The sequence below is a fragment of the Podarcis raffonei genome, chromosome 9 (genome assembly GCF_027172205.1).
Source record: "Podarcis raffonei isolate rPodRaf1 chromosome 9, rPodRaf1.pri, whole genome shotgun sequence".
NCBI lineage: Eukaryota > Metazoa > Chordata > Lepidosauria > Squamata > Lacertidae > Podarcis > Podarcis raffonei.
Window position 1 is genome coordinate 60,471,781 of NC_070610.1, and position 27,193 is coordinate 60,498,973.

The window sequence follows — 27,193 nt, forward strand, 5'->3', positions numbered from 1 at the left end:
CTAATTTTTGCCTATATGGAACAGTTGTTGCCAGCTGTTGTCTAGTATTTCCGCGTAGTGTTCAGTGTATTAACCTAGAACAGTGGTTTTCAAACTCTCTGCTAGGGAACCCAGAAAAGTCTACCAAGTTTTATTTAGTGAGAAGATAAGTGTAACTGCTGAAAAGACTTGCTGATTGCTAGTACTTTATTTCATTTTTTACTTTGCAAAATTTATTTGATCGTAGTAAGACCTCTAAGGGATGTACAATAAATGTGAAAATTATCAATAGTATTCCCTTTCCTGCACCATGTACCTACCAATATCCTAAGATCAACATCTGGGGCTTTCTGCAGAGTGAGGCTCAGCCCAAGGGAAGGGGTAATTTCAGTTGTGGGCTCCCACTTGCTCAACACTACTGTCTTTTGCTCCCTTACTTCGTGGTGGTATGTGAGGACTGATGATTAGTTGATGGTTTTTGATTGGAATTTTGATAATTGGCCATGGTCAGAGGCCTGTCTATTCTAAAAAAGATAACCGTCATATCCAGTGCTCTGCCTACTTTGCCTCTGGCCTTGCATATCTTTTCCCTCTTGGGCTTAACAGGTTCCCCACCCTTGCCATAGTGTGTTTGCTTCAAGATCCCCATCTCTTGCCCGAAAGAATTGCCATATTCATTCCTCTTTTATGAAATCACTGTTTGTTAAACCAAATTAGACATATTATAAGAGAGTGCCTATGGATCTCTTTTTGCACTGCTAGTTTCTTGTACGAGGGCTGTTAGCGGAGTGCAGGAATGCAATTTTAAAATGGGCTGGTTAGCAGCAGTCTATAATCTCATAGGAGACAGACTTGCGGGTGTATGTGGAAAAAGCTCTCGCAGCTTAGTCCCAACTTCCTTCTTCAGAACTAAGTTTAATCAGGCTCTCCGCTAAGTAAGTCTGCAGTCCTGTGCACACTTGAAGGCGTAGCTGTTGCCCAGACTCCCCACAACGATTGGACTTTTCTTGTGGTGGAGGTGCAAAATTAAAAGATAGCCTATGTTTATGGGCATTTGCAGCCTAATTTCCAATTATTCCCGAAAAGCGTTTAAAACTTTTTGCACTCGTGAACAGGCACCATCTCTCTCCTTGGTCCGTGGCATTGTGCTTGGAGGGACAAGGTTCATGAGAAAAATGTCTATAAGTGGCAGGTAGTAGGAATGTGATTTACGGGCCGTGAAAATCCATTCAGCAGTGGCTGAACATGCAGTTGCCTGTGTTGGCATAACAGGCCCATTGTATTGTTGGGTTCAAGGACAAAGGGCATCGATTGTTGGAGGAGATGGTGCTGGCTTGTCATTGTACTAGGCTTGCCCCCCTCCTAAAGACTGCGGACAAAGGTGGAGTTGCTATTTTAGATGGCCACATTAAGAGCATTGTGTGGTGGTGCTCCTTTAAAACACTGAAAATATATATATATATATGAAATAGGCTTAAACACTTAGAGAATTAGGATTTAAAATAAAAAATAAAAATGGGCAAACAGCCCCGGAACATTTGATCTTGCCCTAGATGGGAATGAATTAAGTAGATTAGCAAAGTAGCAACTGTCTCTCTCTCCCCCCCTTCCCTTTACAGATCTTCCATTCTGCAAAAAGAAAAGGGCTTTCAGCCTCAAGGGTAAGGAAGAAGACTATTCATTTGTAGGCGTGGGAGAAGGACGGAGGACATGACAAAATAATTTATGAGGACAGATTGTTAACTCATAGGCTCTCTGGAGTCTAATGGCTGCCCTTGCTCCTCATGAAAGATTTGTTACACTTGCCATCCCGAGACTGCCTTTGTCCATTCTCCTCTTGGCTGAAATGTGCAATTGCACAGGACGCCGTGTCTTTAACTTGCACACGCAAATGCAAACATTACTGGTGCCTTCCGTATGGAAGATGAATAGGCGGGCTACCTATCCAACCCTTGTTCTACGTGGCAGAGCAGTTCGGTGAAGTCATGTTAATGGGAATTTGGAGCTCTCCGCTTCCTATAAATTTCGTTTAGGTCTCTGGGGATCTCTCTCCAAAGTACTAGGAAGCAATTCTGTGACCATTACTTCTAAGTAAGGAAGCTCCAACTCTCTTGAGACGAAGGCATCCTGTAAAAGAGGTGAAGAAGGCCCCACTCGAGTCATAGATCTCTGGCCTAATACATGTTAGAATGTCAAATTATTAGTGCAGATTAATTCAAAAGGATGAAGGTGGGCTTCCTCGAAGAACAGATGGTGCTCACTCTGGGTAGTTTCTGGCTTCGACATTTTAAAGATTTATTCTAGCGTTATGTATTCTCGGTGCAGGCACTGGATCCACCTGGAAAGGTAACCAGAAACATCTCTAACGTAGGGGAACAAATTGACATAGTTGCCCTTTGCCTTTCGAGTATTGTGCATTGGTTTGCAAATGCAAAACATCAGCATAGGTAGGAAAAATAACTGTCATTTCCCATGGAAACAGAATCCCAGCATAACGGATGGATCCAATGGTTCAACTGTGGAGATTTGGGGGCATGCTAGCTGAAACAGATCTTGCATCCGTGGTGCAGCTGTACCAGAGGATTTGTCTTGCTGTGTTCTTGAACATTGTTTGCAGTGTTTTCTAAAAAGAAAAAGAAAACCCCCTGAAATACTGGTGAATGAAATAAAAATTAAGCTTCCTATTATAAGGAGCTAATCATTATGTGACTTGAAAGGAACCCTTTGTTGTAAAGGACTCCAGCCTCAGAAAAATATGTTTTGGATCCTTTTCATACATCCATGGTGGAGTCCGAAGAAGACTCCAGTATCAAACTTTATTTCGGTCACAGACCAGCATATGAAGAAGACTTCAGTGAGGAGGAGGAAGAGAGTGGAGGCACAGTGGGGCTTTGTTAAGGCTGCTCAGCCTCCCCGCCTAGCAGCTGATGTGCGAGGTAGTGCAGCCTCCACTTTTCCAAACATCCTCCATCCTGCCTACAAAGCTTCTACTCTAGTTGAAGAGACATTTATGTGTAGAGACAGCTGGTGAGGAAGAAAAAATGGGCGTTTAGAGGGTGCTCCCACTTATGTGATTTTCGCTTATGCTTTTGGGGACCAAGAACATAGCCCCTGTGTTAGGGGGTGGGCGCGGAGCTTGCAGCTTCTTGGTATGAGGTGGGGATTTGTAAGCAAGTCATCCTATGTGTTTCGAGCTGATGCAGTCAGTAGAGGACTGTACCGCAGTCTGAAGTGGATGTTAACTCATTTGAATGGAAATAACCTTATGTATTAAACAATTGCTCTTAAACTGAACTTCGTATGTGAGAAAATTTAAAATTGGTTATGGAGAAAATGGTAGGTGGCAATTTCTGAAAATTATTGTTGACTAGTATTTTCATAGCAGCCTGCACTGAACCAGAAACCTGTAAAGTAGCTCTGTAAATTTATTGTTAGAATGTATTGTTTTTAAAACACTGAAAAGGATATGATGATGTTGAATTGCGTTGGATAATAGATTTAATCAAAGAAGTGCATTTTGCTTCCCATGTTGCAATCCAAAATGGTTCACAGTGAATGTATTCAGATTCCTGGAAAAAGTGATATCTGTGGAAACAGAGCACTTTTTGATTCACATAAATTTTTTATCTGTTTTTTTTGTAACTGTGGAAGTTCATTGCAGATAGTGTCTGAGTTGCTTAAAGAAGCCTCATTTGTTAAAGGACACTAAATAGGCTGGATGCCGTGACGCAGGGCCCAGATGTAGGCTCAAGTCAAATAATACTTGGCAATATTATGGTCTGTATTATGACTTAAAGCTACTTGCCTGCTTTCAAGTTGTCTGCTCAGAACTCTCATCAGCTTTGAACAATGCAGGCTATTAGCCCTAACTATGTATCTTAATCTACCCATCATGCCAAACCATAATTGGTGCAAATCACGGTGTTGCAAATCCACCGAACCATGGTTATTGATTCTGGTTTGGCCATTTGTGATGCATGGCTTTTCCATTCTGACAGCCCATTAAACCATAGACCTACTTAATCATGCTAATGAGAGTTGAGCCATATATCAGCTGGCCACAACAGAGGCTGCCCTCATCACCTTTCCTCATTATCCTGCATGCAGTTAGTAGCAGTTTTTGGGTTTTTTTTTGATAAAGGCTAGAAGTATCAGAAGCATTGCCTTGTGGCTGGAGGGAGCGCATCCAGAAATAAGATAAGGTTATCGGTTAAATGCAGCTTTTTTTCTTCTCAGTTGAATGTGGTTTGAATGGTCAAGGTCATTCATGGTTAACAAAGAGATGCATTAAATGAATGGGATGTGTTCACAGAAGAGCAGTGATAGTCTGCAAAGCATATAATAACGTATATCTATCAGGGTGTTCCCATCACTTTCTCTAGCTTCTTGTGTTTTACTATCAGCTCTCTTGCTTGAGTTATATTACTATTATTTGTTAATTGAGAAATGCTTGCTTTGTGTAGTTATGTATCCATGTTGAAGGGAGAGGGTTTTTTGTTCAAGAGCCATTGCAACGATCTATATCACTATCAACCCAGTAAAGCACTGGAGGGATGACTTTGCAAATCATGGGTTTGTAAATCCATCGAAACCATGGTTATTGATTCTGTTTTGGCCACTTGTGATACACTGCTTTTCCATTGCGATATCATATTAAACCATCCCACCTACCCCTTTGCAAACCACCCTTCCCCAACAGCTGATCAATCCCCCTACCCTTAACACTCCCCCCCTCACCATAACTTGCCAAACTGCTGTGTGAAGCACCTCGCCCCTCTGTTAAACAGCTTGCCAGAGCCACCTGCCACCTGTGCTGCTGCTTCACTTGCCTGCCTGCTGCCCCTCACGCTGCAACTGGCGTGCCGCACCAATAAGCAGTCACACCAACCACAGCATGATGACAGCCTAAGGTTTTTATGTATATAGGAAGATAGTGTGTATCTCCACAGATACACACCCACCCACCTCCAAATAAATACACTTTGCACTGGTGGTGGGCAGAGCCGTAGGTAGGTGATCTTGTGCCCCTGGCAAGAACCGTCCAGATTGCACCCCCTAGCCACAGACAAATTAGCTCTTCTTTCCGCTTCTCCAACCCCTCCTTCAATTCACCCTCTATTAAAAACCTTTTATTATGAGGCAATAATCAATATTTTTATTTATAGACATATTTATGGACATATTTAAGCTGATTTTGCGCCCCCCTTGCATGCGCCCCTGGCAGGGGCCCACCTCGCCACCCCCTAGCTACGGCCCTGGTGGTGGGGAAGAGCTAAATACTTACTGTGTGCCTTATGTGTAGTACCATCTATTACTTTTCTTCTTTTTTTTATATTTGTATATCATGTATTTAGTATCCTCTGTCATTATGTTTCAAGCTGATTGATTTGTGACACCAAACCTCTTTTGTAATCTCCTCTCCAGTCAGGCCTCTTTCCTGTTCTTCCCACCCAATTCTAATTGTGTGTGACTTAGTGAGAAGAGACACAATTCCACTGAGTCATCTGAGGAGATGGGGTGGGACGGGATTTGTGTACAAACTCACAGACTTGTTCCCTGGTGTGATTTTTCTTGTCCTCCTTTGCTCTTTGCAAGGGAGGAGAAAGGCGGGGAATTTGCTTTTTCTACCAGGTGGAAAATAAAAGCAACTGGTGAGAGGGGAGTGGAACGCCTTATTGAGCTCAAAGTAGGGCTGGCTAGAACCCCATTAGGAATTGAAAATATGCGGCAACGTTTTGTGGCAGTGTCTGACATGCCTTGTGTATCACCTACACAGGGTCAATTCATTTTATTCCTATAATAACACTGGGAAATTTGGTGGGGCAAACAGCAGTGAAACTTAATGGCTTGACTGGAATTTGAACCCAAGTCAAAATCCATCATACCATCTGGGACACCACACCATAAGGTTGCACACTGAATTCTTACGCAGTGACTGGGCTAGGGCAGCAGTCTTCAGTCTTCTCAGACCTGGGACTCACCTTTAGTCCAAACAAGCATTTTGGAGACCCACTTCTTATTTTTTTCACCATAGAGTTAGTTACACAGTGGTTTTGCTGTGGTAGATTGAGGTTTTTGCAAACCCGAGTTCTGTTTCTGCATATCTTGCATCTCAAAGCATGCATGCGTTTGAGGGGAAATGGTGTACTTGCAGAAATACTCAATGCTGCAGAATCTGTTAACAAGTCCAGTTTTTATTTTTTAAATGGCTTTATTGCTGTAAACCACTTTGATATTTGTTTGATACTAGTATTTTTCTAAACAAATTAATGCACCAAGATCTATCTTATATCTGCTCATCTCTGTGCTTACAAATTTGCAATGGGTTCGATATACAATAACTTTATTATTATTATTATTATTATTAATAATAATAATAATAATAAATTGCCATTTTCACTGTGTGCAGGTTTGAAAGTTAGATGCTAGAGTTCTTTATTTTAGATTGTATATATATTGGTAGATTTTTCCAAGTCTTCATGTCTAAGGTGGAAAATTCCTAGTGTTTTTTTTCTCCCCCCCCCCCATGTGTGTGGTTGTGTGTGTTGAAAGAGAAGACATTTTATCTGTAAAGCAAAAGTCTTGGTTGTGGTAGAGAGAATTAACTTACGTGTTGTTGTTGTTGTGATAGCTGGCTTGTGTGGCCTCTCCTGTAAGCAAACCGTATAACCCCAGAGCCTTCTCGATTCAGCATGAGGGAGAAGATTAAGGCCGGCCAACTTCTAGCTTGCAGCCGTGCAGCAGACGGTCCTCAGCAAGGCTGCGTCCTGCTCGCTTTTGTAACTTCTCTTTCATCAAGCCATCTGCACTCACCACAGCGCCCATCTCCTTGTGGCTCTGAGAGATTTCCTAATGGTTTTTTTTTTCTGACCAGTGTGTGCCAGCAGAAGGGATTAGCTGTCACTGCTCATTCATTCATGGGTGGAAAAATACATTGGGAAGTTTTTTTTACTTGATTTTATTTATTTCAGATCTTTGTAAGCCTCTTTTCAAGACTTCCCAACCTGACTCACATTAATAACAAGCATGTCATTGCATTAAAGAACTAACATGAAAACATACAATTCGGATTGCAACAAAACAGCCCGTTTCAATACGCCTGATACAGTAAAGTTCAGTAAATTAATCCAGAATGCAGCAGCTAGACTGGTGACTGGGAGTCGCTGCCAGGACCGTATAACAATAATCCTAAAGGATCTTTATTGCCTCCCAGTGCATTTTGAAACTCAATTCAAAATGTTGGTGCTGACCTTTAAAGCCTTAAACAGCCTTGGCCCAGTATACCTGAAGGAGCACCTATCTCCACCTCTATCGTTCAGCCTGGACACTGAGGTCCTCCTGCAAGGGTCTTCTGCTGGTTCCCTCGCTGCGAGAAGTGAAGTTACAGGGAACCAGTCAAAGGGCCTTCTTGGTAGTGGCGCTGAGAACTGAAGGAACCCACTGTGCTTGTCTCAGAAGGGAATTGCATGGGGTTGGAGCCATTACTGAGAAGGCCCCATCTCTAGTTCTCATCAGCCCAATTGATCTTAAAAGTGGGCGCTTGAGTAAGGCCTCTGAAATGGATCTTAAAACACAGGCACTTTAGTATAAGGCAAATTAAACAGGGCTGCAACAGTTAAAGAAATGTTAATCAGTAAATCATGTTTTAGTTGGTTGGTTTATTGATATCTATATGTATAGGTAAGAACAATCTTTCTTGGGCTAGTGTCTATAGGATTGTATGTTGTCCTGTTGTTCTTGAGCAACAGATTTCCACATGCACCACAGGAAACTCCCCTTCTCTTCACCTTTACAACCCTCAAAATCTCTCCAAAGCATTGGAGGGACTCCTCTGGAGCAGCTTTAGGGAGATGAAATTTCAGACAGCGGAAACACCACTCATGCAGTGTTGAGTGCAACCCATACTTGGATTTTTAGGTGTACATTTGTGGCAACTACCACATTAATGATGCAACCTTCCTTTTTCATGTTTATTCCCTGACACTGCTTCCCCACTCAATATTGCTAATCATTTTGAAATTTATGAAGTTTAAAAAAAAAAAAGGAATAGTATCTGGGTGGTGACTAAACTGGATTGCTGTTGTGTTTTCCCCCCGGTATTTATAGATTGCAATTTTTTCTTTGGCACACTTAACTTCTGTGGCCCAGTTTTTAGAATTTACAGCACAAGCAAGCACACAATTTATTTAGAAAGGCTTTTCACACAACTTTAAAATATCTCCATTCTCTCAGTTTCCAATGTTAAGGTGTGTGACTATTGTTTACATAGCCAAAGCAGGAAGGAACCAAACAAGAAAAATGTTTAGGTCTCCCCACTCCCCCCTCATCTCGATACCTTTATCTCCATTGCACTTTGCACAACCATGTTTGTGTCAAGTGAGACCCCAGTCATGTACATGAAACTGCCGTTAAGTTAACATCTACACTACGGTCATGATCACACACTAGCTCCTCAGGAAATAAAACACTGAAAACTACTGCAGGGTTGTTTTTCAAAAGCAGAAGGAACCACCATTTTGGTTTATGTATATCAAATTTCGACTTTCCATTTGGTTGCAGCAAGTGAAGGTGAGATGCAGTTCACCTGATAGTCTTTGCAGTTGTCGTTTTTTCTTTTTTTAGGGGATTGTAAGAAAACTGCTGTGTTTTTTAGTACAGTGGTACCTTGGGTTACATTTGCTTCAGGATGAGAACAGAAATAGTGCAGCAGCGGCGCAGCAGCAGCAGGCTGCCCCATTAGCTAAAGTGGTGCTTCAGGTTAAGAACAGTTTCTGGTTAAGAACAGACCTCCAGAACGAATTAATTAACCTGAGGTACCACTGTAGAGCTGGAGAAGATCTACTCTATGCTTTTCGAAAGGGTCCATCAAGCAATAATTGCTATTAAAGTGGATTTGAATACTTGAGCTGTAGTACTGTGTCTAAAATGACATCTGGGAATAGACTTAACATCTGGAAACTGCACCTCTAGACGAATGCTTTTTGTGATACAAATTCAGTGAAGTGGCAACCTTAATCACTCACCATACCTTAATTCACTAATATTTAGAATGAGACTTTCCTACTGGAAGCAGTTCGTGGAGAAAGAATCGGATTTCAGGCTAGCCAAATGCTTTATAGGTGCATGCAATATTAGTTAGGAAGTATTATGAATTAAACAGATGCCATCGTCAGCTTGCTTTTCCATGCTGGCTCTCTGTGATTAACCACCTTGAAAACACATCTAGGATTGTCTTGTGGTAAGGATAGAAAGGACGTATGAGGAATGACAATCTTCCAGTGTCATGCAGACAAACACATCTTGCAGCATTAGCTTTTGCGGGCTAGAGTCCACATTGTCAGATGCATAAAGTGACTAGGTATGTATACCCTGTTGAAACAGTAGTAGCAAGTAAGGTCTGGGGAGTGGACATCTTCCACCACCCTCCTTCTCCCAAACCCTTGTAATTCCCTTTTCTTTTTCTTTTCTGATGTATCAATGTTCACTTGCAGTCGGTGCAGACTCACCTGTTGTGAGTCAGAAGTATATAAATATTTTAAATTAAATTTACAAACCGCGTGCGAGAGACACATGTATTTACAAAATTAGACCAAAAGGCTAATGACTGCTGTCTATAGCAGTGGATGTGTCACCCTCTCTGGCTTAATTCAGATGTAACACTAAACATTGGCTTGGGGTTAAGAGAAGTGAGCCATAGTGAGCATCTGGCTTATGTGCCCCCTCTTTCAGGAGACTGGAAGCTTCTGCTTGTGTCTTGGATTTGTGTTAAAATGTGGTTAACTATATTTTGAAAACAAGCCAGCTTCTTAAACCATGGTTTTAACTTGTTTCAACAACATTACTTAATAATAAGCAAGTTTATCTGGATTCATATGTCATGATGCATGTGGTTAATCCAAAATGGAGCTGAAAGCTTCCAGACTCCTTGTGGCTGCACAAAAAGGGTGTGTGCACACATACAGAAGTCTAAGACATGTTTGTTTTGTAATTCTGAACCATAGTTTAGTGTTCCACCATCCAAACAAGGCGTCTGTGTAGAGCACAAATAAAAACAAGATCCATTAAACTTTCTGCTCTCCGCCGCTGAGGATGTGTTTGAAAAGGTTTAAATGCTTCCTCATTGGAAATGTTCCACCCATACATTAACAATAAGATATGATGAACTTTGAAAAATCGTTTTCCATAATCCTAAGTGCAACCTCTATTGCTAAAAACTTACTGTGAAAAAAGCTGGGCATATCCTTATCCTTATATGGGCCGGGAATTCCAAAATGGACTCTATGCATGCAATTTGTGTACTCCCAGTGTTTACAGAGCTCCATATACACCAGTCTCCTTCATCATGCCTTCCAACCCTTTGCATTCTTGTTGAGCAGTGCCAAATTTTCTCCTGAAAGGCTTATGTTGAATGCGGATTAGTTAACAGATGGAGGCTATTCTTTCAGTGCCTTGCAGCTAACTGATTTGTACATTGCTGTCCCTGTAGGGGAGCTGCTTCTCCGAGGGGTTGGGTCCTATGCTGCCCTTGACACAGAACTAGATGGGTTGGTCAAATGTGCCACCAGCCCTCACAGAAAGGGTATATTCTTAAGGCCATTATTTTGCTGAAGCTAAGCAGGTTTGGTTGGTACAGGATGGGTGGCCACCTGGGAATCACTTGTGCACTCCTCAGGTTCCAAGGCAGAAGAAAGGAAGGATAATGAGAGACATGAGCAGACCAAGTGATTTGTACATAATATGGCAAACCTTTGTTTCATATGCCAATTAGATTGACTTGCAGCAACACCCATATTCAGCAGCTTTGAAAATATGGATGTCATTCAAAAAAACATTCATGGAAGTATTTCTTTTGTACATCCATGTAATATAAAGCCTTGCTTGACATTTGTTTGGGTTTCTACACAGGATGCCTGGAATATATATACACACACACACACACACACAGTATATATATATATATATATATATATATATATATATATATGAATGAGATCAGGTTATTAATGCTGTAACCAAGATGGTTTAAAAACAAGAATTAGAATTATATATATTTGTAAAACACGCAAGAACTACAGATATTCGATCTTCATTATTTCTGTATATTTCTTTTTTTGATGATTTGTATTTTCTTCTTACATATAAACAAAAAGATTCAAAAGAAACAGAAAGCCATGCTGTAAATAGAAGAAAATAAATAAGGGGTGATGCTGGCATGTGAGGTAAATGTATCTTTTGCCCATCTCATGATGTTTCCATATTTTATTTTATTTTTAAATAGCAATGTAGAATCCCATGTCTTGTGTGAGGCAAGGACTTCTTTCCTCCCTACTTTTTGGGGCTGGTGGCAGATCTACGACGCATCCTGCTATAGTTTTCATTGGCATTTGTTATGGGACTAAGGACTGCCCGATTCACTTTATCCCTTCTCAGTCTCTGAGGTCTTTGGGGCGAGGGGGCTACTGTTGTCCACAGCTCAGATGCAAAGCTTGTGCGTTCAATATTATGGTCCCCAGATAGGCTCCCTTCTCTGGTTGAACTTCTGCAATCTTTTGATCACAATCTTTTATTGTATTGAGTTACTTGTACACTTCTTAGGGATGATTGTGATTAAGCGATATATACATTGTTGAAAAAATCAATAAAATAGGTGGTGGTAGTGGTTGATTTGTAAGCTGCTCAGAGTATATTTTGGAAGGGGTACCATATAACATTTAGAAGAGAACGTGTAAAAAAAAAAAGAATGAATATAGATGATGTCTCCTCATCTTGTCTTTGAAGTCTTGGATATAATTTAATAGATAATTGGCTTGTGTTATGTTATTACTGTTTATTTACTGCTTAATGTGGTATGAATTATATTGCTTTTTTAATTCTAGAGATTGGAGATGGAAAATAAAATTAAAGGAAGGGCTTCTGCACAGAACCTACATTAAAGCAGAAGCATTTTTATCTTGACCTTTTTAAAGTGATTTATCATTTGTACTTTGGAGAAAAAGTTACTGAAATGAAGGTGGAGGGAAAAGAATCCAAAACTTCTAGCTAATGTTGCTTGAGACGTTTGAAAGGTTATGCTCAGGGCATTTGACTTTCTCTGTACTTACTGCCAAATACCTTTTATATTGACTACATTTAAAGCTTTTTCCATATATTATGGACAGCCTTTAAAATTATTTTTAAAATAATGTTGGCAGTTGCTGACCTTTTCAGGAGGTTAGTAGAGAATAAAATGTCAAGTGTACACAAGGTATTGATGAAACATCTTCAGAAATTTAGCTGTTAGAGACAAGGCTTTAGATCTGGTTCTCATTTTTAATTGAGTCATAGAAGAAAAGGACAGTTTTTCCCCTCTTAATTACAATCTCGTACACTTCTCTATACATTCTGTCAGCAACTTCCATCTGTATATATTCTGAGCAAAGGCACAGCATGAACCACAAGGATTTATTAAAACCTTACAAAACTTAGCTATGGTTACTAGAGATTTTCACAGTCGAACAATATCGTGGCTCTTTTTAATGCAGATTTTAATTTTGCACTATTCTCAGTGCTTTCAAAAAATAGGTGCAGGATATTCCTGAAGTTAAGCCTGCCATTGGTTATTATTTACTCACTGGGTGAGCACCTTGTTCAGCCTGAGGGGTGCTTTCTCTTCTGGGCAAATGTAAAAAGGGCCCACTGGCAAGAGGCGAAAAGGGCCAGAGGCAAATTGGGCAAGAATGTTCAATTTCACCTTTGGATATTAGGCTAGTTTTTACACATCTGTCTTTGTTAGGGAATCATTCTGCCAGAAACAAGTAGAAGATTCTGGAAGGTTCCAGAGTTTTCCTTTATATACGGGAGTGGCACTCTGAGCTTAATTAGCATCAGCTGGAAGTGTCATTAAAAAGACCACTCTGCTTCGTTTTTGCAGACTTCTGTCCGAAGGGTACTGCCTGTAAAATCTGCTGCAGGACTGTTCCTGTAATTTACAACATGGGGGAGATAAGAGACTTTGATGTTAATTGCTGTTCATTTTAACAGTTGAAAAATACCTTTGCTACTGTAATGCTTGTATCATGGAATAAAATCTCTTGACTGAGACTTCACAGAGTTTGTGAGTCATCTTTAAAACATCATCTGTTGTTGTCCACTGCTTTCAAGAGAGAGAGAACGAAAACTCTGCTAAATCAGTTGAATGCAGTTTATCGAGGTGTCATCACACAAGTATCTGCGCAGTGAAAGTGTGATGGGTGGTGACCTGCTCTAATAGTCTTCACACACTGCCCTCCATCCTGGGAAGCAAGAGGCATTATCGGAGTTCAGTGACTTATTCCAACCAGTCAAAAACATGAGGTGTGAAGCAGGGCAATTGAGGGTTGTGGCCAGCCCTACAGTGAGGTCTGGAGAACTGCATTCGGCTCCATACCTCCATAGCAGAATATCCTGTTTGTGTTTAGTGTTTGCTCACCTGCCCATCAAGTCATCCCAGCTCCTCCAACTTTGGAAGCATCACCAACGTGAGTTATTGCGTCGACGTCTGAGGGAGTATCTTATTTTAATCCCGATGGGTGTGAATACTGTGGTTGGTGAGCAATGTCCCAGTTAGTCATGCAGCACAATCCTCATCCAGTTTCTTCAAAAGTCAGTCTTACTGGTTTAACTAGGACTAAGGGTATTAAGGATTATAGTTATAGATGTGGTTGGAATGACGTGCTAAGCCAAACCTTGGTTTAGTGAGACTGTGCTGTGCATTTAAAGCAGTACCATACCACTTTAAAACAGTCAAACTCAGCCAAGGTTTGGCTTAGTGTGTCATCTGAACTAGGACTCATGTTTAAGCTCTTTTCTAAGCACCAGTTGTAACCAATAACAAAGCCTGACTACTGCTCATGATTAGCAGTTTGAACAACATGCCGATTCAAACCAGGCAGGAGCAAAGCAGCTGTAAGCTCCTCTCTGGAAGCCTTAGCATCTTAGTTTAGCATCTTGTCCAAACCAGTACATACACCCATGAATAACTCTATTGGGGAGAATCCTTTATTAGAAGAAGAAGATAATAATAATAATAATAATAATAATAATAATAATAATAATAATAATAATTTATTTATACCCGACCCATCTGGCCGGGCTTCCCCAGCCACTCTGGGCGGCTTCCAACAAAATATTAAAATACCGTAATGCATCAAACATTAAAAGCTTCCCTAAACAGGGCAGATCTTCTGGCAAGAAACCTGGCTTTGATTTATGTGTTGGACCTGTGAAGAGAAAGAGGAAGAGTTGCTGAACCTTTGGGACTTCATAGCTCATCTGATCCATGTTGCAGTATCTTGGGTTCACTCCCTTTACTAATAATCATGCTGTGTCAAACTGTTCTGTGTTGCGTGAGAGCAGGCCCAGCTATAGTTTGGAAGCTTTCTCTAGTCTGTTCCTTTGTTCTCTTCCCTCATCCTGCTGTACACCAACTGGGAGAAGTAGTTTGCAGAACTACTTGTGTGTTTACTTATGTGGACTTTGGAGGTTTGATGTCACTCCAGTCTTTTACATCATTCTAACCCGTTGCTTGCGATCAGCGGGCAAGCTGGAATTGGAAAATTGAGGTAGACAGGCAGTTTTGCTTACCTGTTTTATGTTTTCAGAAGCTATAATCATGGTATAGAATCAAAAGTGTGACCCAGTTGGAGTGCCTTTAAAGGTTCATGCGCTTGCCTCCTTTGGGCTCCTTCCCCCTCTTTCCTAAACCAGTGCAGCCTCATAGTGGTTGCCAGTGTTTTCAGACCAGGGGGCACATTTTGGAGAGGGTTGGAAGCATTGGTCACAAGATGGCTGCCATGGGGATGTGATATAACACAAGAGAGAGTACAATCATGGTGGAGCTTTTCTCATAATTGCAGCTCCATTCGGGTAAACGTTTGAATTTCTGAAACCATGTTGGTTCAGCAGGTGGTACTGAGCTAGATTAACCAGTAGTCTGCATGTCCCAGGTAGAGAAGCATGGGAGTTCTTCTGTGGGTTTTTTTAATTAGAAACCACAATCCTATTTTCAACCCATACTTTGGCAGCTAGCATCGTGGAATTTGAACCAGGCTTGTCATTTCCTAGGCCACAGACGGGACTTAGTGTTTGAACTGGTTTAACACTGGAATTTGGCCTTCCTCATGCTTGGTGGTAGTTAAGTCTCTGAGAATCCATTTTTTTATTGTTCTTTGTGGTTTGGGTGTGGAGGATCATGTCTCCCATGTCTCATGGGTTTTGTTCTTGGGTTCTCTGTGGTGAGAGCCCAATGGTGTTCGTCTCTGGAGTCATGCTACTTGCAGCTAAAGGTGTCCCAGAGGCGAGGTAGGTGGAGGAGAGTGTTAAAAAAGTGCATTTCACTGTGACGACTTCTTTTTGCCAACCTGCTTCTCAAACCACAGGGAATTTGGTTATGAACATGAACAGGTCTAGGAAAAAAGCATAAGTGCAGCGGGTATCAGTTGCTCATTTTAAAGAGCAGCTTCTGTTTTCTAGTGACATCTGTATCTGTATATATTAATTTTCATGCATTTTTGGCCATTGCTGAACTCTGAAACAATACACTCAGTGTTGGCCTTGTGGAAATGTAGTTTGTTAATGGATATAGTAACTAAAATGAAATATATACTAAACATTACCTCAGAGTTTGAAGACACAGCTTAAGTGCAGTGCGGAAACATGAGCCTTTGGCAAGGCTCCTGGAAAAGTTCATAACCCTGCGATTTGGCAAGCTTTCAGGATCCTACCTGGGCCAAATGGTTCGAGGAGAGCTACATGGAAAGCAGAACCGTGTGTGTGTGTGTGTGTGTCACAAATTGTCTACAAATATTCTGAGTGTAACTCAGTTTTGCTCTTGAAGTGGCTTGATTTTATAAAACTGATGAGGCTATGATGTTACTAATTCAATAAATTTCTAGGAATGACACTAGGTTTTGGTAAAATGTTTTGTTTTGGGGTGGGAAGGGAGCCCTGACATTTTCTGAGCCGAATAAATTGTTGCCACAACAATGAACAAGCTCACACAGTAACATAACTTTGGAATTGGTTGGAGTCATGACCTTAGGATCATGACCTGCTGGGAGCCAGAGGGCCCTGTTCCTGCTTCTCTCCACCTGGCCTGGGGTGGGGCCTGACAGGCCTCATAAGGACTGCTGCTGCTGCTGCTGCTGCCCAGCAAGGACAGGGGTATTTTGGGAAAAGTTTTGTCGGGAGTTTTTGCTGTTATTGATATTTTTTGTATCTTTATTTTTATGTGGAAATTGTTCAGTTTGGTTATGTAGTTTTGATGTGTTTTATTTATTTTTATGACTACTTTGCTATGTTTGTAACTATGTAAATCTTTGTAAGCTGCCTTAAGCATTGTTTTAACTGTGGAAAGGCGGCATACAAATAGAATGATGATGATAAATTTCTCCAAGAGCAAATAGCGCTTTGAAGGTTGCCACTAAGGTAAATTGCGGCTTTGCTTTTGGTGATAAAACAAAATAATTTTTGAGGCAGAGGAAGCTGCCTTTATTAAGTCAGATCATTAGTCCATCTATCTCAGCACTGTTGACGCTGCCTGATGGTGGGTTTCAGGCAGGGGTCTTTAAACATCAGAGGGTGGATGTTGGATGTTCTACATGCAAAATGTGTAGTGCATGGGTAGGCAAACTAAGGCCTGGGGGCCGGATCCGGCCCAATCGCCTTCTAAATCTGGCTCACTCACAGCCTGGGAATCAGCGTGTTTTTACATGAGTAGAATGTGTGCTTTTATTTAAAATGCATCTCTGGGTTATTTGTGGGGCATAAGAATTAGTTCATTTTTAAAATTCAAAAAATAGCCTGGCCCCCCCAAGGTCTGAGGGAAAGTGGACTGGCCCCCTGCTGAAAACGTTTGCTGGCCCCTGATGTAGTGTATTGCTGAGCTACAACACAACCACACAGTTGTTTGTGATCTACTGTGGATGGAGCTACAGCAAATGGGTAAACTCTTGCAACTCAACACACCATTAATTTTATCTGTTTATCAAGGTGAGCTTGATTTGCTAGTTCCCAAATCTCCAGTTTTCAATAAGTTTGCATTGATGTTTTCCCATTTCCAGGAGCTATTCTGCCTAAGACTATCATTCTTTGATCTGGATGTTGAAAAATAGCAGTAAAAAAGAAATCATTGTTACTTTTTCAAGGCTGAGCAGGGTTTTTAATCTAATCTTAAACAATCTGTCCATTTAGAAACCTTTTTTGGATTTTTTATGCTGCTGATTTCTGCCCAAATAGCCCACAAGTTTTCAATCAAGTCTTTCATACATCTGGCTGGAGGCAGGGTTGGTTTTCAAATTTGGAGCTATGCAGAAATGTAATATAGAGTGATGCTTCAGTAATGTACTCCAAATATGGTCAACTGATGTGGTCAAGTCATAATTCAAAGCAACCTCTTGAAATACTCTTACTTATATATATATATATATATATTTCTTTTTTCAGTTTCTGGGCATAGCATTTCTTGGAATTGGACTTTGGGCATGGAATGAAAAAGTAAGTATCACATAACAAATTGTTGAACCAATTTAAAGCTAAATCTCCTCCAACCCCAATGTTGAATGTACTGTCACCTTGCTTGGAAGGAAGTGTTGCCATCTTGTCTAGCAATAACAGATGGAGATTAAGGAGCACACACATTGAACTATGGTGTGCAACTAGTCTCAACCATATTTTCGCATCCTAGTTCAGTGGCCACCCGTAAGCGCCACCAGTCAGATAAGCAGGGCTTTTTTCAGGTGGGTGCCATTGCCACTATAAGAGAACAAGGGAGGTGTTCATAGTGAGTTCTGGCACCTCTTTTTCTAGAAAAACAGAACTGCAGGTAAGGCTGGTTCACACATCATGAGAAACCGTGGTTTGGCATTTTCTTGAACTGTCTCATTGAAATGTTCATCACTAGGCAAAGAAGGCACTTCTGTTTCTGCCAGTGCCTCTATAACAGGTATTTGAGTGTATAAAGGATCATAAGAAGAACTAAAATACCCATATCCTATTAGCAAAAGCAAAAAGTCCTGTCACACCTTAAAGTAGCCTTTGCTAGCCTGATGGCTTCCAGACCAGGTACCATGTTGGTAAAGGCTGGCTTAAGACCAAGCAGGAGAAAATTGTAAGGTATGGAAGCTGAATGGCAATGAATTGCAAAAAATAAAATTAAACATTAAAAAATGCAGTCAGTGATAGAGCTTAGATGTTTTCCTGTTTAGCATATACAGTTGACCCGTAACTTACACACATTTAACTCATGCACATTCAGCTTTACGTGCTTGGCAAAAATTAAAATTAAAAATAAAAAGCTGGTGGCCATGGGGGGGGGGGAATCGGCAAGCCCACCTCCCATTGCACCCAGTGTGTTTTGACTAGCCACAGTTTTGGCTTTATGCACTATCCCTGGAACGTAACCCCACTTAAGTTGCAGGTCTACTGTAGGTAACCTTTTAGAACAGCACATTGGTGATAATTGCTGCAATAACTGTGTTAACACCTGTATGGCAGCAGGGAACCATTCACAAGAAAATAACAAAAGCACAAATACCCTGGCTGGCTAATTAATGCACACAGTGTGATTAAAAGTCCTTTGCCCTGGTTTGACCTACAAGTGATGGCACTGAACTTCTTGGTGAGCTATTATTCAGCTGTTTCAAGTTGTAGTCTTCCTTTGAAGTTACTTTCTTCCAGAATGGCCACCTTAAGGTCAGTTACAGTGTGTTCTAGGAAGGTTGAAATGTTCTCCCGCTTGTTTATCTTACTAGATCTTATTAGGTTTGCCTTATATTGCAATTCAAGACACTTCCAAAGAGACTCCATAGACTTGCTCTAGTGAGTAAAAAGCCTGTAACTTGATTTGTTAGATTAATTTACTATAGGGCAATCCCCAGGTAATTGAGCAACACATTTTTTGTTAACTTGTAAAAATGGCCAGCACCATCTTAGAAGAGGCATTTCTTGCTGTGAAAAGACCGAAGGGGGAAACGACTGCTGTTGTGTCACCCAAAAAGTAGCATGTTATTTTTATTGTATGCAAATATGCTTAATTAAAACTCTGTTGATTTACCCAGGTTCCTGTAATTTGGTTGTCAGCCCTAGGAAAAATATTGGAAAAAATAAAATCTATGATGTTTCTGGGCCAAGGTGGCACACTAGATACTGGAAATAAGGTCGTATGCCAGCATTCTCCTTGAAGCTCTATATTTCTGTGTGCAAGGAGAGGCATTTTATGGTGGAATATTCAGCAATACAGTCTTGCACCTGCAGTCTGAATTGATTCAGTCCGCAAATATTGTTTTACCATGTGATGAGGAGTTCATTTGCGGTAGACTCTTCAAAGGGTGTGATAAACGTGGCTTTCAGTGACTGATCAGTCTATATTTCTAAGAGTCTTGTGTGCTACCCAGCTGTATTTATGCAATAAACATGGTAAATTAAAGCTATTCTCACTTTTCCTGCTGTTTAAAGGCATTGTGTTGTGCACTGCATGCAGTATGAACAAAAACAGATTCCGCATTTCAGGGATGGGGGAACCTGTGACCCCCCAGATACTTTCTGGACTACAACTGCCGTCATCCATGACTATTGCTAGGGTTGATGGGAGTTGGAGTTCACAACATCTGGAGAGCTACATCTCAGCCTGATTGTTGTTGATCTGTTAATTGCTGGTTGTAAACAGGCCAACTAACAACCCAGCCACTGCAACCTGTCGGACACCTGTTTTCGGAAGCAGGATATTGGATTTTTCCTTATTTTTTGCTCTGTGTTTGCTTGCTGATTGTAATTATGAAGAAGCTGCAGTACAGAAAGCTTGATCTCAATTGAAGTCCTTAAGAAAGCTGCATAATTCTACACCCTAAGCGGAACTGAGTGGCGATTTTAATGATGTTGAAGGGGGGAAATACTTGTTCAACTATTTTATTTTGAAGTAGTTCCCCTCAAAAAAACTCTCAAAGCTTCCTTAACATCAAAATAAGTTTGAACTTTATTACCATTTTACTCCGCTGTTTTTCCTTTATTTAAGAATGTGGTTGCAGACATGCTGTCTTTTGGGGGGCCGGGGGGAGGGGGCTGACACTTATAAAGATACCTTTAATCTCTGTTCCAGGCTAAACTGCAAACAAGCATCCTGATGGAAATGCAATCCAATTAATTTTAATGGCTTAGAAAGGGAGGCTTCTCTCTCTTGTCCTGACAACTCAAAATTAAGAGTTTTGAGCATTAAGTTATTTGTTGTAAAAAAAAAAATCAACATGGGAAGCTAGGTGCAAAAAAGTAAAATAAAATAAACAGCTCGTTAGGATTGTTTTGCTGGACTTAACCTCAGGCAGCCCATCATAAGCTGTTTAGCTGGGGTGAAAGAGAGTTGAGCGAAACAAACGTGTACCCACACAAAATAATGTTGTGTGTGTGTAATCTTGCGACTTTTCTTGCAGCCGTTAGGGAGAGTGGTGGAACTCGCTTGTCAGGCAGCTAAAAAGCTGCAGTTTGACAGCCAGTCAGTTGGCCCTAAAGGGGGAAACTGAAGAATTAGCATTCTAAATTGTGAACCTGAAAAGGGGATCTGTGAGGAACATGGAGGCAAGGGACCCAGAAGGCACAATGGACCAGTCAGGCCTCTTTCTCCAGCAATTTACATTGCCTTTTTCATTTTCAATTTTTCTCAGAGCTCTAGGCATGAGGGTTTTGGATTTTTTCTCCTTCTCTACCTCATTGAGTGAAAATAGTAGCTCCCGGACTTAATATTTAGCAAAAGAAGCCTGTACCCTAAGATTTCTCAGTAAAACTATGCCCATTGATTTTATTCTTAAACGGTAGCAATATTGCAGCGATTAGATTGCCTTGTATTTATCTCTGTTAAGAATACTGTCAAAAGAAATACATTTTATTTTTTTAAAAACCCTCCTTTACTATATGTGCAATTCTGCACACTGTTAATAAATAATGTTCTGCACTGTGCTTGGCTTTTGCATGTAGAATAAGCTTTTCCTGTTGCTTTCTGGAAAGCAGGGCAAGCAATTCCTCTGTGTTCCTGTTCATATCTTCGCCCAGCCCCTTGCCAGTTTGCAGCTTGAAACTGCAAGGACCCAGCAGCAGACCACCTAGGAGCAGGTTTACTCGTGAGTTGCTTACTCATGAATAATTGGTTCCAGCCTCAGGCAAGCTGGCGAATCTACTGTAGGCCCTGCATACAACATATTCCTCACTGCTGCTGCTTTGAACAGGAGTTACCCTCGAGTAGGCAAGGCTTGCAAGGGCTATAGTGAATGTGCCAGCTGGGAAGGTCCAAGCTGAAATTGGAGCCCTCTTGGCCAACCGGATGTAACTTGACAATTTTTGTAAGAGAGCACACAATGCCATCAGGAAAGGGAGCTTTCATCAACTTGAAAGTGAGTACAGATCATTGTCTTCCCTGGGATCTAATGTTAACGGTGTGATTGACCAGAAAAAGGTATAGGAGCCAGAATAGATTATGTCTTTTGTGGACAAACGGAATGCAATGGATCCCTAGGGTGGTTATATTCCCCCCTCCCCCCCAATTTAGCTGTTCTTTGACAGTGGTTATAGCACTCACACTATGATCTCAAGGCACGATAACTCTTGCAAATATGTTGACTTGAATGATGGATGCATGGCAACTCATTCAATAAAAGACACGTCATAAGTGAAGTTCGTTCCAGTCCCTGAGCAAGTTTATTGTGTGTAGATCTCATTTTCTTTCCTTTTTATGTTATGCCACTGGTATGTATGTGCTATACAGTGTAAAGTTCCTAGCAGTTCAGGACAGCATACATGGAGTTATCCCACTGTTACTTTTTTTTAACATATCTTTGAGGTAGGTGAAAGATTATGACACTGTGTATTGCCCAAGGCCATCCTGGTACATTTCATGGATGAGCTGGGGCAATGCTGGCTCTAGGTTTTAGGGAGCCCCTTTTCCTCAGTGAGATTACCCCGCAGTGCATCAGGTCGAGGTGGTTTTTGTCAGTGGGTCCCCTGTTGGCATGTGGACCCTTGGAAGATGCCCAGCTATGCTAACCTATATGCTGGCCGTGAGCAGGGTTTAAACATAGGTCCCCAATCCCAGCATTCTCTCTATTGGGCTGTTCATTAGCCCTCTTCATGTGGCAGGTTCCACTCTGATCCTGGTCTTTGCCACAGGACAGCGGGATAGTGATTGTCATAGTGTGGCAATTTCCTGACTAGGTGTAGTCTGATAGTGGCTCCTTCCTTCTACAGGTGTGAAGGACCTATTAGAATGGTGCACCATGGATAATCCAGAGACAATGGAGTACCGTTTGTGGGTGGTTCATCTGATATCCAGTTTCTTCTGGATATGGTTTCTTTTTTAAAAAAAAAAAGATATTTATTAAATTTTCCAATTTTTTATACAAACAAAAACAAACAAACAAAGAGATTAAAAAAACAACACATATAGTTCATAAAGCATACTTTTCAATAACAAATTTCTCTGACCTCCTCATACCTCCCCTTCTTGTATTCCATTTAAGATTATTTGTTCAGCAAATCCTTAACTTAATGCATTACAGCTTATAATATCACCTTATTTTCCAAACCCTTTTTTTCCCATCCATGTTCCTTTATATCATTACAGCTAGAAACCACTCAATTTCAATCCAATTCAATATCTTCTGGATATGGTTTCACTCCCCCCTAAAGGTTTGCAGCTTGGAACTGCCGTTGGATCTTACTTAAGAAAGCCCAAGTGGCTTCCAAAACACCTTTCACCAGCATCTTTTGGTGCACCAGCCTAGCCTCAGTTATCAGTGGTCTGATAACCCTGTGTTTTGGATGACTATAATGTTTTGTACATGGGTCTGTTGTTGGGAGAGTACTTGGGAACCTCAGTAAGTATAAGGCATGGCAGCTATATTTTCTAACTGGGACCAACAGAATCATGAAACAACTGCATTAGCTTGGCAGCATGTTTCCAGCTATAGTTCAGCGTACTGATTCTTACCTTCTTAAAGGCCCAAACAGCTCAGGGCCTGGATACCTGAAGAGGCTGCCACCTTCCACATGAATCTTCCTCAGTTTTATGATCTCGTTCAAAATACCTTGTTAGAGTTCCCCACCATGTTGAGTGTGGTGGTTGGGCAAAGGGCTGCCATGTCCTGTGGCGTCCAGGATGGGGAAAGCTGTGGCCCTCCAGATGTTGTGCATTTCCATCCCACCACACCAACCTTGCCCATCTAATGGTGAGGTATTATGGGAGTTGTAGTTCTACAAGGGCTCTCCCCAGAGAAGCTTGGACTTTTTGCTCCCAGATGAGGAGCTTCTTCATTGGTCTTTAAAGATTACCATATTTTTTGCTCTATAAGACTCACTTTTTCCCTCCTAAAAAGTAAGGGGAAATGTGTTTGCGTCTTATGGAGCGAATGCAGGCTGCGCAGCTACCACAGAAGCTAGAACAGCAAGAGGGATTGCTGCTTTCACTGCGCAGCGATCCCTCTTGCTGTTCTGGTTTCTGAGATTCAGAATTTTTTTTTTCTTGTTTTCCTCCTCCAAAAACTAGGTGCGTCTTGTGGTCTGGTGCGTCTTATAGAGTGAAAAATACGGCATTTCTTTAGATCTGTTTGATGCTGGAATTTTAGTTCGGTTTTCTGGTTGCCGCTGCTCTTTCAATTGTTCGTCTTTAAACTTTAAGCCCTGTGCCAGAAGTATAGGTTGGGAATAAGCAAGCATGGCTCCCAACTGGTGACATGCGTTTCTCAGACCTTCAGACAAAACCTGTGCACCTCCCATGAGATGCAGGAGTGGTTCTTTGTTTTTTGAAAGGGGGTGGGAAGGAGCATTAATACGAACCAATGAATAGGGCCCTTTAAATAACTTCTGTTGCCCCGTCCTGCTACCCCTGCAAAAGCTACATTGGTTAGGAGCAGGGTGAAATGTTGCATTGTGAGTGTCAAAGAAGGGAGAGCGAGGAAAGCCCAGGCCCATTAAAAACCAACATGTCATCGTACTTTGATTTCTTTTCAGGCTCTGCATATATTTATTAGTTAGGGTTCACTGGCCCTACAGATGCATGGGAAAAGGCTACCTGCTATTCAGAAGGAAGAAAACCACCATTCCAGCAAACTAGATTTCTGACTGTCTTCTGGAGGCTGCCAACGCTGCCTTCTTTCCGGTTTTATTTTTATTCATTTTTCTTAAAAAGAACATTATTTTTCACTTCGGACTCACCCCGAAACGTCCCTTGATTGCAGTAAAAACGGTGGGGAGAAAAGATTTTGTAGCCCCTCAGTGACAACAGCAAGGGGAAGCGCATTGGGGAATGTACGGATAGCCCTTACGCTCTGCTTCACAGGCCTCGGCACTTCAGTTCCTAACGACATTCAGCCAGCCTCTCCATAAAAGGGTTGCTGAATTCGTCTGCACACATTTCTCTTGTCTCTTGGGGAGAGGGAGATGTCTTCAGCTGCAGAACTAATTTTAATGCAAGAGAGAGAAGCCTCCTTTGGTACCTGCAGGGACCGAACACAAGAAGGAGCTCCCTAGAACAGGGCTAGCCAATGTGGTACCATCAGCAGGCCATCAGCTGTGCTGGCTGGGACTGATGGGAGTTGAACAACGTCTCCCTCTTCTCCCTCTGACCACCCATCGTCGCTCCAGCACCAGTCTCCAGGCTCTGAGCCTTTGTTCCTTGGGGGGGGGGTCCCCAGCTGGTACCTCCCACCATTCCTCTGCGTCCAGCCAGTCTGTGACAAGCAGCTCGCATTGGCAATAAGAAAAGTAAGGTAAAGGTAAAGGGACCCCTGACTGTTAGGTCCAGTTGCGAACGACTCTGGGGTTGCGGCGCTCATCTCGCTTTACTGGCCAAGGGAGCTGGCGTACAGCTTCCGTGTCATGTGGCCAGCATGACTAAGCCCTTTGGCAAACCAGAGCAGCGCACGGAAATGCCGTTTACCTTCCCGCTGGAGCGGTGCCTATTTATCTACTTGCACTTTGATGTGCTGTCGAACTGCTAGGTTGGCAGGAGCAGGAACTGAGCAACAGGAGCTCACCCCATTGCGGGGATTCGAACCGCCGACTTTCTGATTGGCAAGCTCTAGGCTCTGTGGTTTAGACCACAGTGTCACCCGCGTCCCTCAATAAGAATAGTAATCAATTCTAATTTCAACATTTGTATTGATATAGGCAGTCCATGTGTCCAAATAGATATCCAAATGAGATTGACGATTATAAGATGTACATTGCAATGTAGAAAGGGCAGCACAGACCTCAGACCGTTGAATAATGGATGGTGGGTGTTTATCCTTCTGATTTCACGTTATGAGCCTGATCCTGCCCATGGGTCCTTTGTGGTGCTTCCTACCAGCTCATATTATTATTATTATTATTATTATTATTATTATTATTATTATGATTATGATTATGATTATGATTATGATTATTATTTTATTTTTTAAAACTGGATAGTCTGCTCCAGAGCTTAAGTGGCATGAAAGCTATTGCAGCACATAACTACCGAAGTGAATAATGTTCCCACTGAAATTCTGGGCCTCACCTGAGGGCATGCTGAGACTCATTCGTTATCTCCCCTGTCTCCCAAGGGGAAAGAAACCAAACTGGTGGGAATACTTACCGGATCTTGGACTCTTAATTCTGAGGGTGCCCAGGTAATTGGTTAGGGCTGATTTTTGGTGCAATGCAGCTTTTACCTTGCATGCTTAGTCGGTTAGAGCATGGTGCTGGTAATGCCAAGGTTCCGGGTTTGATCCCTAATGGGACAGCTGCATTGCAGGAGGTTGGGCTAGATGATCCTCAGGGTCCCTTCCAGCTCCACAATTCTGTGATCAAATTAGAATAAACTTTACCAAGAACCCTTGTTCAAACCCACTCATTCTCTCCCCTCCTCTCCCCCCCCAACCCAAATAGTTATTGCAACATGTCTCCTGCCCTTGGCTCCCACATACAGAATTCCCCCCTCTTGCTGTTTTTAAATATGAGTCGGGATATATGTTAAGCTCTCTCAGCATTCAGATAATGACCACATCACAGTGGCTTGAAAGGGAGAGCTCCGAGTGTAAACAAGAAGCTCTAAGTCAGTTTATTTGGCTTGCTTCTTCACTTCCTGGAGTTCTTCTCTCCTTCCTCCCCTTTATTTTTTTTACCTCCTGTAGCAAATCTGGACCGAGACTGTTTCAGGAGTGCAGATGTAGGTCAAATAACTCCCCTGGAGTTTTGTCCTTTTGCAGCCTTATTAAGAGGGTGAAGGAGCTCAGTGAACAGCTGAGCTGGAGATTAGCCAGGAACTCTGTTCTGCCTCTCCCATCTTTTGGGAAGCACCAATATCCCTAGGCTATAGCTAGCATGCAAGGATAATTTGGGGTGGGGGGTGATTAATACATAACTCCAGTGCTTTGCTCCACTTGCTATACACATTTATGCAAACACTGTAGTTCTGCACACAGCGCAATGCAAACATTTGCTTTTGTTTTAAAAATATATTGCTTTCCTTTGCTTTATTCACCTTAAAGGAACGCCAATATTTTTATTATACAACGTCCTGTCAAAATAGAACCTTGGTTGCTTGAAGGTGTGCTCTGCAGCTAAGATGGTTCAAACGTAATAATAATAATAATAATAATAATAATAATAATAATAATAATAATAATAATAATAATATTTTGTTGTTTTTTCCAAGGATAGTTCAAACTTGGAGTTTCGTAAAAGCTCCTGTACTTGACAGGCACAATAGCAGAATAGTTAAAGATTATTATTTTTTAATTGTTGCTCTCTAAACAGGAAACTTTGGCAAATGGACAGCCCACCATTCCCTTCCCAGCCATTCTCCAGCTCTTGCTTCTCAAAGTTGAAAACACATTTTTTCCAGGAGTTAACCACCACCAGTATTGAACTGGAATAATGAGCATGTATAGATTGCCTTCCTTCCGCTGTAGTTTATACCCATGAATTTAGAATTAAGAAACTGGGCTCTGGCGCCCCTCTGTTGTTGTTTAAATAAATTAATACAGCATTAAGTTATTTAGGAGGCCTGTACAGGCATTGTACAGTTACCATTGTGTGAGTGGAGGAGCAAGGATGTGTTCCTTGGTCCTTACCACTAGTTGTGGTGATGGCCTCCCACTTTGAAACAGGGTTATAGACAGATTCACAGACAATAGGGCATTCCAGATGATGTTAGTAGATTTCTATCAGCCCCAGCCAACATGACCAATGGTCAGGG

At 41.6% G+C, this 27,193-nt stretch overlaps 1 protein-coding gene across 7 annotated transcripts in view; it reads left to right on the top strand.

Annotated features, from left to right (window-relative positions):
- The window catches only part of TSPAN5 (tetraspanin 5), a 131,410-nt gene that overhangs the window by 36,270 nt on the left and 67,947 nt on the right, over positions 1-27,193 (top strand). For 5 of the 7 annotated variants that reach the window (XM_053404025.1, XM_053404026.1, XM_053404027.1 and 2 more), the window contains exon 2: positions 17,440-17,490. The exons of 1 other annotated variant lie outside the window; for it this stretch is intronic. In XM_053404025.1, the coding sequence (XP_053260000.1) occupies positions 17,440-17,490 (51 nt within the window). Of the gene's footprint in view, positions 1-17,439; positions 17,491-25,110; positions 25,247-27,193 lie in introns of those variants that run through there. One more of the 7 variants, XM_053404028.1, reaches the window with a different exon arrangement.